Source organism: Parastagonospora nodorum, assembly GCF_000146915.1.
Source record: "Parastagonospora nodorum SN15 chromosome Unknown scaffold_30, whole genome shotgun sequence".
Classification (NCBI taxonomy): Eukaryota; Fungi; Ascomycota; class Dothideomycetes; order Pleosporales; family Phaeosphaeriaceae; genus Parastagonospora; species Parastagonospora nodorum.
In genome coordinates, this window is record NW_001884578.1 from 256,585 (window position 1) to 272,517 (window position 15,933).

At 53.8% G+C, this 15,933-nt stretch overlaps 8 protein-coding genes across 8 annotated transcripts; 4 read left to right on the top strand and 4 right to left on the bottom strand.

Moving 5' to 3' along the window:
* Positions 1-3,728: 3,728 nt before the first annotated feature.
* Positions 3,729-4,500, bottom strand: SNOG_14212 (hypothetical protein; the record flags this gene model as incomplete). Its single annotated transcript, XM_001804357.1, has 4 exons — positions 3,729-3,843; positions 3,910-4,036; positions 4,141-4,248; positions 4,365-4,500. 4 exons carry the CDS (start codon positions 4,498-4,500, stop codon positions 3,729-3,731), a joined length of 486 nt encoding a protein of 161 aa, XP_001804409.1.
* A 283-nt stretch (positions 4,501-4,783) lies between these two features.
* On the top strand, positions 4,784-4,943 carry SNOG_14213 (hypothetical protein; the record flags this gene model as incomplete). Its single annotated transcript, XM_001804358.1, has 2 exons — positions 4,784-4,838; positions 4,900-4,943. The coding sequence occupies 2 exons, from the start codon at positions 4,784-4,786 to the stop codon at positions 4,941-4,943; spliced, it is 99 nt and encodes a 32-aa protein (XP_001804410.1).
* Positions 4,944-5,211: 268 nt separating this feature from the next.
* Positions 5,212-7,163, bottom strand: SNOG_14214 (hypothetical protein; the record flags this gene model as incomplete). Its single annotated transcript, XM_001804359.1, has 2 exons — positions 5,212-6,820; positions 6,913-7,163. 2 exons carry the CDS (start codon positions 7,161-7,163, stop codon positions 5,212-5,214), a joined length of 1,860 nt encoding a protein of 619 aa, XP_001804411.1.
* A 376-nt stretch (positions 7,164-7,539) lies between these two features.
* Positions 7,540-8,225, top strand: SNOG_14215 (hypothetical protein; the record flags this gene model as incomplete). The annotated part of the gene is made up of 2 exons (XM_001804360.1): positions 7,540-7,862; positions 7,916-8,225. The coding sequence occupies 2 exons, from the start codon at positions 7,540-7,542 to the stop codon at positions 8,223-8,225; spliced, it is 633 nt and encodes a 210-aa protein (XP_001804412.1).
* A 2,186-nt stretch (positions 8,226-10,411) lies between these two features.
* On the top strand, positions 10,412-10,977 carry SNOG_14216 (hypothetical protein; the record flags this gene model as incomplete). Its single annotated transcript, XM_001804361.1, has 3 exons — positions 10,412-10,554; positions 10,705-10,724; positions 10,883-10,977. The coding sequence occupies 3 exons, from the start codon at positions 10,412-10,414 to the stop codon at positions 10,975-10,977; spliced, it is 258 nt and encodes an 85-aa protein (XP_001804413.1).
* Positions 10,705-11,786, bottom strand: SNOG_14217 (hypothetical protein). The gene is made up of 3 exons (XM_001804362.1): positions 11,684-11,786; positions 11,289-11,618; positions 10,705-11,207 (listed from the first exon to the last, which is right to left on the bottom strand). The coding sequence occupies exons 1-3, from the start codon at positions 11,698-11,700 to the stop codon at positions 11,099-11,101; spliced, it is 456 nt and encodes a 151-aa protein (XP_001804414.1). The 5' UTR covers positions 11,701-11,786; the 3' UTR covers positions 10,705-11,098.
* A 1,073-nt stretch (positions 11,787-12,859) lies between these two features.
* SNOG_14218 (hypothetical protein) lies at positions 12,860-13,821 on the top strand. The gene has a single exon (XM_001804363.1). It carries the CDS (start codon positions 12,952-12,954, stop codon positions 13,783-13,785), a length of 834 nt encoding a protein of 277 aa, XP_001804415.1. The 5' UTR covers positions 12,860-12,951; the 3' UTR covers positions 13,786-13,821.
* A 148-nt stretch (positions 13,822-13,969) lies between these two features.
* Positions 13,970-15,157, bottom strand: SNOG_14219 (hypothetical protein; the record flags this gene model as incomplete). Its single annotated transcript, XM_001804364.1, has 1 exon — positions 13,970-15,157. The coding sequence occupies one exon, from the start codon at positions 15,155-15,157 to the stop codon at positions 13,970-13,972; it is 1,188 nt and encodes a 395-aa protein (XP_001804416.1).
* Positions 15,158-15,933: the final 776 nt, after the last annotated feature.

Genomic DNA, 15,933 nt, shown 5'->3' on the forward strand with positions numbered 1-15,933 from the left:
ATGTGTTGATACCGTTTCCGATACCAGTGATACAACGTCCAATGACAAATTGAGCGGTAGCGCCGCCGTTAGGGGGCACAGTTGCGATCTGGATGATGACACCGACGACCATGACGAAAGCACCAAGGAAGATGGACTTGCGACGACCGAGCTTGTCACCGAAGAGGAAGATGAATACGGCGCCCAAGAAGCATCCGACGGCGTAGATGGAAACAACGAAACCTTCGTAGTTGGTGTCGTGGACCTGGGGAAATGCTTCGGTAAAGGCGGGGGCGGAGATGATACCACTCATGACACCTTGGTCGTAACCAAAGAGCAAGAAGTCGGTAGTCGCGACCATGGTGATGAGAACTTGAAGCATCCTACCGGATTGCCCCCAGTAGGTGGGCACTCCGGAGTCGTTGTCCTTTACGCCTGGCATGGTGAAGGATGGTCAAAACAACAAAAAGCTGGAGTGAGATACGGGGGATTCTGAGCGGGGAGAGGGTGCCTTTAAAAGATGATCCTCATGTCCTCGAGAATACTTCGGCACACACCCAGCGTGGGATACCCACCGGCCGATCCACACCGAGCCCACATTTTCACCAGGTCGTCAGACACGTGGAGTAGACTAGATAACGATTTTTCCCAGTCTCTCGGGCTTGGCCTGGTGTTGCAATGCGGCGTGAGGTTTGCTGAGAGAGCGGCACAGATGAACTGTGGAGACCAGGCGAACCCAGCAGGGTCTGTTGGTGGAGCGAGCAGCCTTGGGCCAATCTCGATGAGCATATGAAGACGCTTGGGGTGGAACAAGAGCGCTCGGCAGGATTATTTTTGTGCTAGCTCGAGATTTCTACGCTTTGCGTCATGGTGAGTTGCTAACACCATGATTAGGCGAACCCTGGAGATGAATGCTAGAGTACTAGTCGCGGGCGGGACTGCCGACCAGTGAAGAGCATCGAATATCAACGATTTTTGTGCCACATAGCATCCGGCCAAGCAGCTTGCGCCAGTTATGCAGGTACGCAGAGCTCTTGACTACCTTGGGACTCTTCCACTCGCGCTCAGCTCGGTCGTTCCGTGGTCGTGTCTGTCTCCGTTACGAGAGATTGATGCATCTTCGTCTCAACATAACCATATTGACGTCACAGGTCGGACGCTGATGCCATGCCATGCAGGGTCGGACCGGCCGTGCACATGCGGCGGCTCTGCAGCCTCTTCAGCTTGGCGCCGATCTTATCCGAGCCAAGATCTGTCTAGCGCGCTCTCATACGTGCGATGGTAACGGCGGTGACGATGTCCCGTTCTTGGGCGCGGCTACGCTACTGAAAAAGATGTTCAGAGCAGAGCCTCAGATGGAAGTAAAGCCGGGGAACGGGACGTCATAGCTGTGAGAGCGGTTGCCATGCCAGGATTTTGCCGAGAAAAGTTCATGCATTGAGAATTCTTGGATGAGAGAATGCTTTCAGAGATGAAGCAACACTAGCAAGTAGAAGCATGCGGCAACTGCGGCTGGCATACGGACGCGGACGAGAGCCGTCGCTCCCATGATTCTGACGGCGCTGATCATTATTTGTTATCGGCAGGTTGCGCGACTGAGTCGTCGTTGCAGCTTACATACGCAGATTCGGCCTTTCCGTTTCGAGTAATCCGACTTCAACCTCACCTCATATTCGCTCTTCAACCGCCCAAACTCCACACCTCCTTTGCAGGTCCACAAGTATCCCAGCTGCGGCACACTCAACATGTGCTCTCAACCTTCAGGCAGCCAACCAAATTCATGAACGGCCCATTCATCCGCTGCTATCAGCTTATGCTTATCAAGCACCTCAGAATTACCCTGCACTTTCAGATATCGCTCACACCTCGAAAGTTGTCGGTGAGCATTATCATAAGCATCAAGCTCTTTTTCAACCCGGGTAGACAGCATTCAAACTGGATCGATTGCTATGATGCGGGCATCGCATGTGAATTTCAGCGGCCCAAAACCATGACCATGGTCCCGAACATGCTCGGTTCACGTACCGGTCAGACCAAAGACCCATCAATACCGGAGCACACCCCACTGATCTCGTTGCGGGTCTGCAACGTAAGGACTAATCTCTCCACGGTCTGATATATGGACCCTTTCGGTTGCGAGCCGCGACGGGCGACAGCACATGACTGCTCCATCTTGGGGTAATCCACGGCTCTGGCACGCAAATGGAGAATCGGACTACCCCAACTTCCAGTCTCCGCGTCTGATCGCGGCTGCGAAACGTAAGGGTTCATGTGGGCAGCATTTCCAGGTTGATGGACCGACAGCACGACCTCTCATCTCGTAGCATCGACTAGCTTCGGTCACGATTCATTGAGACAGAACGAGCAATAACGTTGGGCTAAGATGAACCGAGCTTTGCCTAACGCACAAGTTGATGCGTGTTAGCCAGTGAGCTCGTAGTGCGCAAAACAATATGTTGCGAAGAACCGCCGTCAAAACAACAGCCAAGAGATGCTCGGAAAAGGATACTGACATGTCCAGCGAACACAACCACATCTCTTGCGTTGTGTGCTCTTTGAACGACCGAGGCTCAAATTGGGAATGCGAACCTCGGCCATAATCGGGTGACAGAACTTGGGGCGCTCCACTTAGTATTGGCCCGCTGTCTCACCCACACGAACGTGCGCCAGCTCGCATAGCCTACTTCTGGGGAAGGCTCCTGCATGTGATGTTTGGACGCTGGGTAAAGATCAGCAAACAACGTCCCGCCTGACATACAGTTCGTTTCTGGAGCTCAAACGTCGTGCCTGAAGATCGCTAGGAGTGTCTCGGAAGTCTCCATAAGAAGAGGACGCGTCGCTCACAAAATTGCCTTATCCCAACTGACCTTTTCGTTTCTCAACGTTCTCGCTACATGTGAGAGATAAGCGCGCTCTGCCAGACCGACCTTCTGGCACATGTCAGAAGGTGACAAAACAGCTGCATTCTTGGTGAGCTCATAAGTGCATAAGCTTGAAGTCGCAGCAAATCATTATTATCGCCTACATACAGGTTCTTCTTTTTCAAATTCATCGAGACCTCCTCGTCACCAATTTTCTACTGTCATGCTCGATCTCGGTCCACACAAGCCTCTGCATGTAAAAAACTAACCTGACATCCCATACATCATCAGATCATAGAAACGGAAAACTGTGGAGCGATCAATGCACTGGTGCTGTATACTACAGGCTCCTTCGTCTGTGCGTTGCGCTTCAATCCTCTTGCTTTTCGCATTTTCGTCCGACGGAAGGAGACCCGGTATAATCTAAAAGTCCTCTGCACTAGCTCTTCCTAGGATCCGTCTTGCAGCTATGGTCGAGTCGATTACTAGTCGTGACTGCCTCGAGAACGTGCTACGCACGATGTTCCTCCATGCATGTACAGTGGCGGTGTTGAACTCAAGTTCTTCATGAGTACGAACAACCATCACTCCGACAAGAGTGAACTTTTGTCGAAATGATTAGGACATGAAATATGGCACAGAACTCGATTATAGATTAGTATTGACTCACCTGCGCCAAACAAATACATAAGCTTATATTTTACATTGATGACCATGTCAAGATTTCGGAAATAGTCGCAATGCTGTAGTAAAACCTGAAAGGATCCTTCATGATCTCGTGCTCACTTTTGTGACCATAGAATATAAGATTGTTTAGTCTTGTAGTTATTTTGTCATTTTTCACGAAGTTTCAAACCGTGACATCCCAGACATCTCGTCCACACACACCTACTCCTTATCCACAGCAAACCTCTTTAGATCCTCCATCTTTACGCCCTCCAACGCGCGCTCATTCGTCGCCTTGAGCACAATCTTGGGAACTTTCTTGTCATCGTCGCCGGTCCTGCAAAAGCTCTACGTCAGCAAGAAAAATTGGGATGAAGGATGTGTGTGTGTGTGTGTAACGTACCTAGCCTCAAAAGCCTCCCTCCACCGACTCACACAAAGACACCATTTACACCCGTCCGTGAGCCCCGCTTGGCGCAAGTCATTGCCGCGCGCGGCGCTGAAGTCGAGGAATTCGTTTGTCACAATGGCTAGAATCAAATCAGACTATACCTTCACAAATTTACACTTCCAATAAAACTTCTATCCCCAGTATGGAGCTAGACGTGGAGCGGGGTGGGGAAATGGGACGCACCAGCAACGGAATGATTCCCCAAATCTTGCTTTGGCGCTTCGCAATAGCCCGTGCGCATGAAGCCGGTCAACGGCTTTGTGGAGTGCAGGGCGAGGGGTTGTTTGAAAACTGGACGGGGAGGTAAAGTCAGCCACATACTACTGATGCAGAGGTGTGGGAAATCAAAAGGTCCTCTCCTCTTTCCTCAAGCAGCTTCATGGAATTGGAGGATGATCAAAACTCACCGTTTAGACTCATACTCCCCAGTATCTTGTCGTTGACTTTAATCGTGATGTCGTGGACGTGTGCGTATCGTCTGCCTACGATAGATCTCTTGAACTTCAATGGTAGTCGAGAAATTAGATTGCGGAGGAAGTGCATTGTCTGCGGAGTTACCGTCTATAACGCGGTCTTTGTGGTTGTGTAGTGCTCATGATGATGCCGCGGTCCAGGTGGTGACGTCACGTGGTTAACGGGACGCAGGGATCAATGCGTCGATCGGGATGCGGGGCGGATCGACGAGGTTCGAGATGGGCCATGTTCTGAAGACACCGTGAATATGGTAGACTAGTGACCGGCAATTTGTTCATGCAGGTTTCGTTCTACTGCAGCGTAGGTCACTTATTATGTTGCGCATGTCACAGCTGCCTCTCTCGTTGCCAACATGTCACAGCTCCAATCACACGCACTAGCAGACAACACAAATCAACAAGCGCAAAGTATGTGCACAAGATTCATTGATTCTAACGTACTAAGCCGTCTAAAAAATGGGGGGTATAGGGGGGGCAAAAGACTCATTTTATGTATCCAAAGGCATATCGTAGGTTTCTCATAAACATGGGGCGACCCTGCTGGGATGCGACCCCGGGATATGAAATGTTGCGAGATTGACCAAACACGTGAAACTCCGTTGTCCCAGATGCAGCCTCTTTCCAATAATACCATGCAAAAAAACAAGAAAACGTGGAACGCGCAATGGAAAGATGCCCCAACTCCGTTTTTGGGTATGATGCTAAGTAGCCTTGCGAATTCGCCGAGGCTGTGTCGTGGTATAAATGCAGACTGCATGTGCAGTATCGTCGTAATGTGTTTTCAGCGATGTACGCCAGCACCCGCCTTGATCTCTCTCTTCATCTCCTCGAGCTTCTTGTGCATCCTGAGCAGGTCGTTCCTCTGCGCCTCGGTTGGGGATTTGTCCGACTCGGTCAATTGCCAGTAGAGCTCTTCGTATTTCTTGTAGTACTTCTGGAACCTCTGGGAGAGCTCGACTGTCTGGCGGAAGCTGAGGTTGGGAATGGTGGGCGATGTGGTGGACGAAGACGATGCACCGGGCGAAGCCTGCGAGTTGTTGTTATGATAGCGCGAGGCAGCGCCAGTGTCGATGTTGTTGACCTTGCGCACCTTGGGGGCAGTCGAGGGCGTGTTGGACGAAGACGAATCGTCTGACTTGCGCTTGAGTGAGTTGCCGCTGGAGGGGGTGGAGCCATTGAGGCGGCCATTGGTGTGCGATGGGGTATGGTTTGGCGCGGCGCGGTCGAGGTGTGGCTTCTTCACGGCCAGATTGTGGTTGTGAATGTCGCTGTCGATGTCGTTCGCCTTGCGCTTCAGCGAGCGGTCAGAGTTGCTGTTAGTTGCCTTGGCGGGGGACACAGCAGCAGCAAGGGCCTTGTGTACGGGATGGCTGTCCTCGAAGTCGCTGGCATTAACGGGCGGGGATGCGGAGAGGGGCGAGGGGTTCTTCGGCTTGGTGTTGATGGGAATCACAGGCTTGACTGGCCGCACGATGCGGTCGCGGTGCTGGTCGCGGCCGGACATGTTGGACTTGACGCGTGGGCTGTTGTTTCCTTGGGTGGCAGGCGCTTTCTTGGGTCGCGATTTGGAAGGGTCGGTTGAGGGTGTGTAGCGGTCGGAAGGAGCAGTCGGGCGAGCAGAGGAAGGAGTGTTTGTCGAAGAGGTTGGGGCCTTCTTTGGCTCATACTTCACATCCTTCACCGACGGCCTCTCCTTCCCCGCCGCTTTGAGCTTCGGCTCAGGCTCTTTCACTACCCTGACCTTCTTCTCCGCAGGCTTCTCATCAGCCTTTTTCGCAACAGGCTTCTTCCTGGTCAGGTCGGATATCTTGTGCATCGGGGTGCTGGCCTTGGCTTTGGGTTTGGCCTCCAGCGCCTTCACCTTGGACCGCGACAGACAGATGCCCTGGCCGCGCTCTTCACGTGGCAGCAGGATCTGCCAAAGCTTGTCATCCTTTGCTAGTCGTTGGCGGTCAAACGCCTTGATGGCACTGTCAATTGCCTGCTCGCGGTCTTGGGCGCTCTGGTAGGGAAACTTGTAGGGGTTGAGCTCGCGGAAGACCTTGTCGGTGAGCTGCCACTTGTCCGTGTCAGGTGATGAGCGCTTGGCTATCTTGGACAGCAGCTCCCGCATGGTGGACTGCGAGGTCCGACATGTCTCTGCAAGAGAGGCCTCGGTTGCCGGCTGCCTCGCAAGAAGATGGATAACGGGGACGCGCAGAGCGTTGAGGACAGCATCGTGGCTGCTGCTGGGTTGTGATGTAGGGGCACGCTTGTGCATGGGTGAGGATGCGGTGCCCAGCATGGGCGAGCCGAGCTTGGAAGGAGCGAGGTGCTGTGCCTTGAAGCCCGTCGAAGGGAAGCGACGGTGGCCCGGTGTTCGTGAGGAAGTGGTGTCGCCGACAATAGTCCTGCAAGCAGCCGTGTTAGTTTAGGTAGAACCACAATTGCTTCACGATGCGGGAGATCGCTGGACAGCCTTGGGAATACCGGGGAGGCATACTTGTTGGCTTCCTTGATCTCTGAGATTGCGGCCATGCTACTCCGCAGCTGCTGGAGCGCCGAGTCGACGCCCGCCGTTACGTCTTCCGCCTTCTGCACCGACAGGCTGTGGTTGATCATGCCGGCGAACTCGAACTCGAACTCGGCGTCGTCGCCAGCACCGCTGGACCTGTATAGTTCGCATCGATGGCTCTCGGGGCTGCTGTGAATCACGTGGGTCTTGTCGCCGTACTTGAGTTGCTGTTGGTGCATGGTCAGCCGAGTCGTTCCTTCCCTATCCTCGAGTCCAAAACAACATCATGACACCCACCACAGTCTCACACTACAACACAGCTACACGGAACTTTGGCACACGTACAGGATTCTTGCCGAAGAAAATCTGCGGCGCTTTCCCGCTCCGAACACTTTCCAGGAGCTCGTCGATAATCTCCTGGGTCATTTCCACCTGCATGGCCTGCATGGGCGGCGAGTTGGCGTCCCGTGAGTCCATGTCGCTGTCTGGGGCGCCGACGAGGGCAATGCCGCCCGCACGAAGCAGTGCAGTCGCCATGTTGGACTGCTGGTCGATGTCTCGAAAAGAGGCGGATCGAGGTGTAAAGCTCGCACCCGGATGTCGTCAAGGGTAGCAATGCATGGGGAGAGCACCCAGGCACTGAGCGGACAGCAAGCAGTGCAGGCGGGGAGGATGCAGATGCCCGTCACTGAGGCTCCTGGTTCTGCTGAGGCGTTCGAAAGTTCGACGAGTGACGGAGGAGCGAACAAAGGACGCAGCTGCTCGGAGGACTGTCAGACACGGTCAGACTGTCATAGCGCGGTGGTCCGGAATCCAGCGAGCAAGCGTGTGCACGGGTACCAAGGTACGATGCTGAAACGATTGGCTGTCCCGAAATATCAGAGCCAAACAGGAGAGCAATCAACAAACGCTGCACTCGTCAACCACGTCGTAGCAGAGTGAGTGAGGAGCAATGGTGCTGGCTGCCGGATGAGGCGTGATGTTGGGCCAGCCTGCATGCCAGAGAGGGCGCCCGTGGTGCCGAACAAGGGCGGTCGAGGCATAGAACGATTACGCCTGTTTGGGGTGCCAAACCCAGCGGCGGCCCGCATTTCAAGGTACCTCGTGCTACATCAATATGTCGCCGTCTGCAAGGCATTACCAGAGTGCACCGGCCGATCCCATTCCATTTTACAATGGCAGCCATGCACATCACAGCGGACCATGGCCCTCGAGACTCAGACATTGCGCTGTCGCTGTCGCTGTCGCTGTCGCTGTCGTCGACACTCGACTCTCTCAGCGCCTCCGCCGTCACTCGCTGACCGAATCTGGCTGGAGATGCTGAGTCTGGCACTAGCTGGGCAACTCCACCGTCACTCGTGGCAGACCTTGGGGGGTGCGGACAAATCGCCGTGCGTTTAAAAAACGACCACGTCGGAATCTGGGTGCCGGGCCCTGTCTGTCACCCTTGCCCACTCACACACCAGGCCCGGACCGGGGCCTGTGTTGGCGTACCTGTTTCGAAATCGACATGCACCTGGACAGTGTTGAAGCCACAAGATTGCCATGCCTCTTGCTGGCCCTACAATGGCCCTCGCAACGCCGCTGGATGAGGCTGTCTTTCCCTCCATCTGCATCGCCTGACCAGCAAAATGCAGCGCGGCATGAGGCTTGGGGCGCCAGCATCGCGTCACAAGCCGACGACGCTGTCATCCGCCTTTTCGGGACCGTCGCGCCACGGCTAGCCATCTGAACAGGGTTGGGGCCAACCTATACTTAGTTCCGCGGTCTAGCCATGCTTGCACGGGACTCCCGCATCTCTGTGGAACCGCCCACCAAGCAGAGAGTATGCTCGTGCTGCATCCCGCAGACGGATCATGGCAATTGTCCATCCTACAAATAGGGGATGCGTCCATGTCCAGTCCGAGTTGCAACAGCGAAGGCAGATTCGGTATAATTCGCAGCGTGGCATGCAAGCGCGGAAGCCCACCCACGCCAATATGGCCGGCCTCGGCATCACCCTCACCTAATCCTCCGGTTTGTAACGAATAATTCCGACCAGAGGAGGCCTCCAGAAGGACCGCATTCACGAGTCTGCTGCCAACCAGCTGCAAAGACAACCTGCAGCTGCAGACTAGCCACGGACTAGAAGCATCGCGCGTCGGACTTTCGCGTCTGGGTGGGCGGCCAGCAGGTTTAAGCGGTATGGGGAGCGACCTCGCTACTCTGCGCAGGCATGAGTAACTACAGCTGCAGGTAAACGAGTAGCGTGTGCTCGTGGTCGTTCTGTACTCCCGCGACACCTGCAGCACAGGAAACGCCGACTTGCACGGTAGGGCTTGAACTGCTTGGGAACGCAGTCAGCCTGCAGTCCAGTCCAATGCAACGAGCACGTCAATGACATGCGATAGAGGCTCTCTGCTTATTGCGGGTCACCTTCTCCAGGTAATGCAACTCGCTCTCAATATGGAAGCGTTCCGCGTTCTGGATGTCACCCGCGGTCCTACAATATCCTGGACCCTGGACCCCGTATCTTGCCATATTGCAGAGCGAAGCGGTCGCGGGGTACATAGATTGAGTACCACAATCTCCGTCACCGGGTCATCAGATCATCAAAGAGAACTGAGTACGGCGATGGCCTTTCGCTGGTTTGCCCCTCTCTCGTGCAACGAGGTGGAAGACAGACTGGATCTACCTGCGTCGGGCGACCATTGTACAAAGACCGATGACCTCGTATATTGGTTCCACCCACCGGACAGACTCACACCACTTTTACGCCTTCGAACTCTACACTCCAGTCGCCATAGAAGCTCTGGTCGTGCAATTATAAATTATTACACCGTTCTTCACCTCCAGATCTGTGTTACCCGGCGGCCCGACACGGGGCATATTAAACCCAAGCGCTTGTCTCGGATCTGTTCTGGACGGTGAGGCTGGTGGACGGAAACGCCTCGTTTTGCGCCCTCCCACACCACTTCCAGGTCATGTCGGCAGTAAAAGCCGCACCAGATTATCCGCAGCGCACGACTGGGTCGTTGGTAATATGTTTTCTCGCCATCACATATTCACAACACCCAGGTGCTTACCAGCCACGAGTCGAGTGTGCGACACCAAGTACGTCAACACAGTCGCAGGTGCAATTCCCCTAAATTGCTTTGGATCCGTATCATTTCAGATCTCCACTCTTCGCCACGGATCATCAGCTCATGCTTACGGTTCATTCGCTTGCGATGCACACTCTAGGAATTGTTTCTTATCGCTTGTGTGCTGGTCGAGATTCTTGAGCTCCTTCCAAATATTCTTGGAAGTCCGAGGCCTTCCAGCCTCCCAGGACACTGCGCACACCTCCGTCACTGCGCCTCCATATCACCGTCATGCATCAACCCCGATCAGGTGCCCGTACTAAGCTGTATCTGGCAGTCCATAATTTTCAGTGTCAGTCTGCCTTCCTTTTCCTGTCTTCATTACAACTGCGACAAGACATGGCTTCATACTGCTCGAGGCCAGCATGGAGGTGTCAAAACTTGTCGTTCCTGCATCACCCGCGCCGTCGCCGTGCGTGATCGATCTTCCTGGCGTGCGCCTGGGGCTGGAACGGCTGGAGAACCGGGCTGAGCCCTGGTCTCTGATCACGCCTTGGACGGAAGTGGCGTAAGGCGAGCGATCCTTCAGGGCGCGTAGGGGAAGATCAGCGAGCCCTGCGCCGCGATGCTGCACATGCTGACATGAGCATAAACATGGCCGTGAGATATGTAAATGGTTGATGATAGAAAGCACAAGGTCTGTATACTTGAAAGGTAGTGTTTGCGAGCAGGCCAAAGGTAAGCTGATAGATGCACGACCTACGTCGAAGCGCGTCGTGCGCCTGATGTGTTTGCTAACCAAGACTTTGAACTCCGTCGCTATGCATATGCCACACAGCGCCAGGGTGAATGAAACAGAAGGAGAAACCAAGCGCTCAATGAATAACGAATCTCAGACCTGGCTGCATCGCCGTCCAAAGGCGTCAAGGGTTGGCGAAGACAACAGCCGCGCTTGCTCCAGCGATCGAACCAGTGGACAGTGCTGAAGTGAATCAGCCCCAAAAGACGGCATGGGGCGACCAGGCTTGACAGTGTGACGGACGCCGTGAAGTTGCCTACGGGGCACCCACACAGCCGTCACTGTAGCCCATCACCAGGACCCGCAGCAGCGCTCAAGCGTCCAGCTCCTCAGGCGTCTTGTGCCTCGCCAGCACCAATCGCTTGTACTCCTCCATATCCTTCTCCCACAGCTCCGCCGCCTGCCCATTCAATGGACTCGAACTGCGCGCAATCATTAGCAAACTGTCTCCGCGCCCCATCCCTCACTTTCTCCCTCCATTCCTGGGGTAGCATAGCACTCACTTATTCGGCTCCCCAAGCAAACTCTGCAAGCTCAACAACACCGTGCCCACATTGTACACCGCGCTCCACTTATCCTTGAGTATGTCCAGGCAGATGCGGCCCGAAAAGTCAACGTTGGGGTGGTATATGGGCGTCTTGAAGAGCACGGTTGGCGGCGCGTACGGGTAGTTCGTGGGGAAATCGAAGGTGAGTTTTAGGACGAGCGATTCGTAGGGGGTGGAGGAGGGGCCGTCGATGGTGGCGGTCCAGAGCAACATGTTCTCGTCCGACGGGAAGGCGGAGATGCCGGGTGTGGGGTGGAGCATTAGGTCCATGAGTTCTTTTTGCAGACTTGGAGGTGTTAGAGATGGCATGGAGGTGTATAGGAAGTAGGTATTCGAAGGGGGGCGACGTACCGTTGCGCGAGAGCCATGTTGATATTATTGTTCTTCGTCGCAGTTTTAAAATGTAAACAAGTCGCTTGTCCGAGAAGGTCGTGAGAAGTACAAAGAAGAAATCGCAAATGCTGGTTGTAGGGCAGTTGTTCAGATGTAAAGCCTTATGAGATTCCCACTATTGATGTTTACAGTCCGTGCGGATGCTGTGGTGACGGGGTCGCGTGGCATCCCTACTAGCGCGCGCGCAAAGGGTCTACGTGCAGTGGCCACTCAAGACGCGTTGGATTCGTGATTTCGGGGAGGATAGTGTTTGAAGTGGAGGGTTGGCGCTTGGTATGCGATGGGTAAGCAATGTAGCAGCCTGCTGAGATTCACAGACGTATTAAATGTTGTACGGATGGTTGGCACTTGGTACACTGGTTCACGATGAATAAGCCATACAGCAGCCTGTGGAGATTCAAAGGAGTATTGAAGGGTGTTGAATTCATAAACAGGCCTTGAATAGATCCAGCCTCAACTATCGCTATGCTAATACATCGCACCATGGAGAGCCTGGCGACATGAAGAAGTCTCACAGTCGAAATGTGGGAACTCGTCGCTGGATTGCGGAGCGCCTTGACTACCTTCAAGGGCGGCATCTTGGGCTTCATGTTATCATGAACTAGTTTGTACGTTCGCTCGGCTTGCGCATACGACTCTTTAATAGATCTAACCTGTTCCTTGTCTACCCCAGCAGCGAACATGACATTGAAATATTCGGGCACCAACGACGGGTCGGAGCAGAAGGCTGAGTAAGCAACATTCACGTGCACTGTCGCGCTATTATCGGAATGCGCTTCGGACTCGGAAGCCACTTGGCTTTTGATCTACGACCACGCCGAGTGAACAACTGTCATGTCCGCCATCTTCACTCTGCTACACCCCGGTCACAGCTAGCACGATGTCACAGAATACTATGTCGTCAAAGAGCGTATCCTGGGACACAATTGGGCCTTTTCTCGTGTGGCAGTTCCTCATTCCGTTGGTAAGTGCTGTAGAATCGCCAGCCAATATCCTCGAGCTAATCAGCATACGACAGGCAGCAGGGTGGGCGCAAACAATCCTGTACAGCATTTTCATACGCGCCGGTGATCCAAAGCCGCAGCCTGGTAGCCCGCGCTTTATTAAGCACCGAAAATACATCTTGATCGCAGTTTACTTTGCGTACTTCGCCTTCACTATCTACGAGGTCGACTTCAACCTCCAGCGATCCGCAAATGCATACCACCAACTAGGCGTTCCGATCGATGTTGACGATTCCGGCCTCAATACGCGCTTTCGCAAGCTGGCAGTACAGTTCGCATCCCGATAAGCTAAGGAAGGCCACCCCCGAGCAACGAGAAATGGCGAGCCATCATTTTGTACGCCTGACAGCGATGCGGGACATTATTCTGGACCCAGTGAAGCGCTTCGCATACGACAGGTTTGGACCAGACGTACAGTGCAACAAGTGCCTTACCATCTCGGATTATGTTGAGTCGCAACTGTTCACTACGGGGACAACATATGGCGCAATCATTCTCTTTCTAGTCGGAGCGAATGCGCTCGGGTACTTTTCTGATGGCGCCTATTGGCGCTACCTTGGCCTTCTCGCTGTCGGAACCCTCGAGGCCAGGACCGCGATGCGACCAGATTTCCCAAGCTTCCTGACGCTATACTTGAACCCCTTCGTTACGAAGTGGGGCTTGCGACCCGCATACCTACCCTTCCAGCTCACATCGATCATCAAGAAAGCATCGATATCCGCAGCCCAGTTCCTCGCGCTCCTCATGCCACTCTACCGCCTTGACCCGCAGCAACCGCTCAAGCCGACCGAAGATACGGAAGATGCGCGACACAAGCAGCTCGATCGCTTGAGCGCGTTCGTGGCGGAAACAAATAGGGAATCGGGGAGGCTTTTGGAGTTGGAGAGCATACCGTACAAGGAGAATGAGAAGGCGAAGAGCGAGCTGCGAGAGGCGTTCAAGAAATATATGGTGCAGAATGTGGTGCATCAAGAGAAGGATGTGCGAAATGCTATCGGGCAGAGCATGGCGAGGAGGAGACAGGGTGTACCGCATGGTGCGCAGGGAACGAGATAGAATGAAGTAGTAGCCAAGAACCAAGATTTTGTCATATCACTGGACCAGCACGTGATTCTGTGAGAGTGGTTGCATTCAAGCGTAGACATGGCTTAGAGACAGAGATTCAAGAGGAATAAGGAGCCATACGAGCCCTCAAAATGGAACATCACACAGGTCCGCACTTGGTGGTGGAAGTGTATGATCAATTTGCTCCTATATCAACTATGCTCCACGATTCCGCACTTGCAACTGACACCACATCCCATCCATGACCAGCCTCGGATTCGGAAAATTCAGCACCACCATCCGAGTCTTGAAGCTCGGTTTCCCTCGTCTCTTCCAGCATGAAGATCTTCCTTCCCTCATCCGCAATCCACTCGACAAGGCTACACCCCTGCTTCTCGTCCAGCGCAGGCACACATGTAGACTGCCTGCAAAAACACCCATAAAACATGTCCGGGCCCTCGTCACAGTAGTCATCATAACCAACCTCCCAGCACCCCGACCCGTTCCGATGCCATGCCCACGCAAACTCGCCGAACCATTGATAGTCCGTGTTTGGACGGAAGAGTGAGGCATTAGTTAGGCGCATGGGCTTTTGGTACCAGTTGGCTGGACTCAAGATGGAGCGGAGGAGAGCGTGGCCCAGAGCGTCGTATACATTCGTGGGCTGTGTTGTTGTGCTCTCGTCCCCACAGTAGATGTCATATCCTTTAGAATGGCGCCAGTCGTGTCTCCTTTCCCACAGTGTCGGCTTGAACGATTCAGGTTCGCCACGTCGGATCCTGTTCTCCTTCACAGCTCGCATCTCCGCGATGCGGCGCTGACACCATACTGAAAAATTCTCGCCGAATTCAACATATGGCTCAGCGCTTTCGAACGCATCCGCGCCGTGCTGGACGGTGATGTATCGAATCATTGCGTCTGGCATGTCGTGCACCCACGGATCCAGTTCTTCTTCGCGCGGGAAGTCCCACTCGACAAATTGGTGTTTCGTTCTCTTGAAGAACCCGCGCGTATAACATGGAACTTCTTTCTGACTCTCCCTCACCGCAAACCTCACATTCTCGGCTTTCTTCTTCCGATTCTTCGTGCGCTGCTGCGTCTGGCCGGACTTGCGGCACTTGTAGCTATTGCATCCGCGCTTCGGGCGCGCTTTGCGTTCTCGTTGCTTGTCGCGCGAGGAGGCGCGGAAGTCTGCGTGATTTTGGGGCAAGAGGTGGCCGAAGGGGAAGTTTGTGGTTTCTTGGTATGATTCGATGCCGTAGCCGGGTGTGCAACATGGGCAGGGAGGGAGATCCCATGCTGAGGACCATAGACTGGACCGGTCGTTTGAATCTGTCGATGAGGTTGAGGGGGTGTAGATGAAGGATTCTGTATCTGAGCTCATGTTGGTGGTATGGGAATTGAGATTGAATTTATCGAAGTGACACTGTAAGATAGGTGGACGAAGCTTGCGCTGGAAGTTGACTCAGTAAAGAGGACTTCTTGGAAGGAGCAATGCTGAGATAGTTGCGGAAGACTTTGTTTGATTGAAGTAGTTCCATGAAAGAACGAAGTATACTCGGATCATGAGAGTAATGAACGCTTCGAATTGGAATGTATACTACCAGGCTGCGCCCTCGGCAGCCTGTTGAGGGCGCAGCGAAGGGCGGTGGTGCGCAACCAGACTTTATCGCACTCCAACACTGGTCATTAAAGAGGTATGGATAGCAGACGTGAAGCGACTGCGCCTCAAGGCGGTGCAAATTAGGAGAGCAGGGTAAATGATGAAAGTACAGTGAGCAGTCGTTGATGTCTCATGACGTCACATGTGCAAGCTAGACACCCAATGCGAACCTCAGGCCATTTCAAAACACCTCTTCCAACATATCTTAGCGTGCATGGACTCGAGGAGTTATGAGGCGAATATGATATGCTAGAAAAGCCTCGAAGATGTACAGCCACAGTTGTAGCCGGATACTGACAGCAGGCACAAACCTTGGAACTCTCATGGCACTGGTTACCATTCCACATTCCACAAACACAGGCAGATGGTTCCTCGACCTATCACCCACTTGGAGCCCTATACTCAGAGGCTAACATTCTACACTGCTGTAAGCGCAGCAAACCCAGGCAGGCCCGTGCGCTAAGCTCAGCCAAATCCAGCGATAATGATTGTCGCCC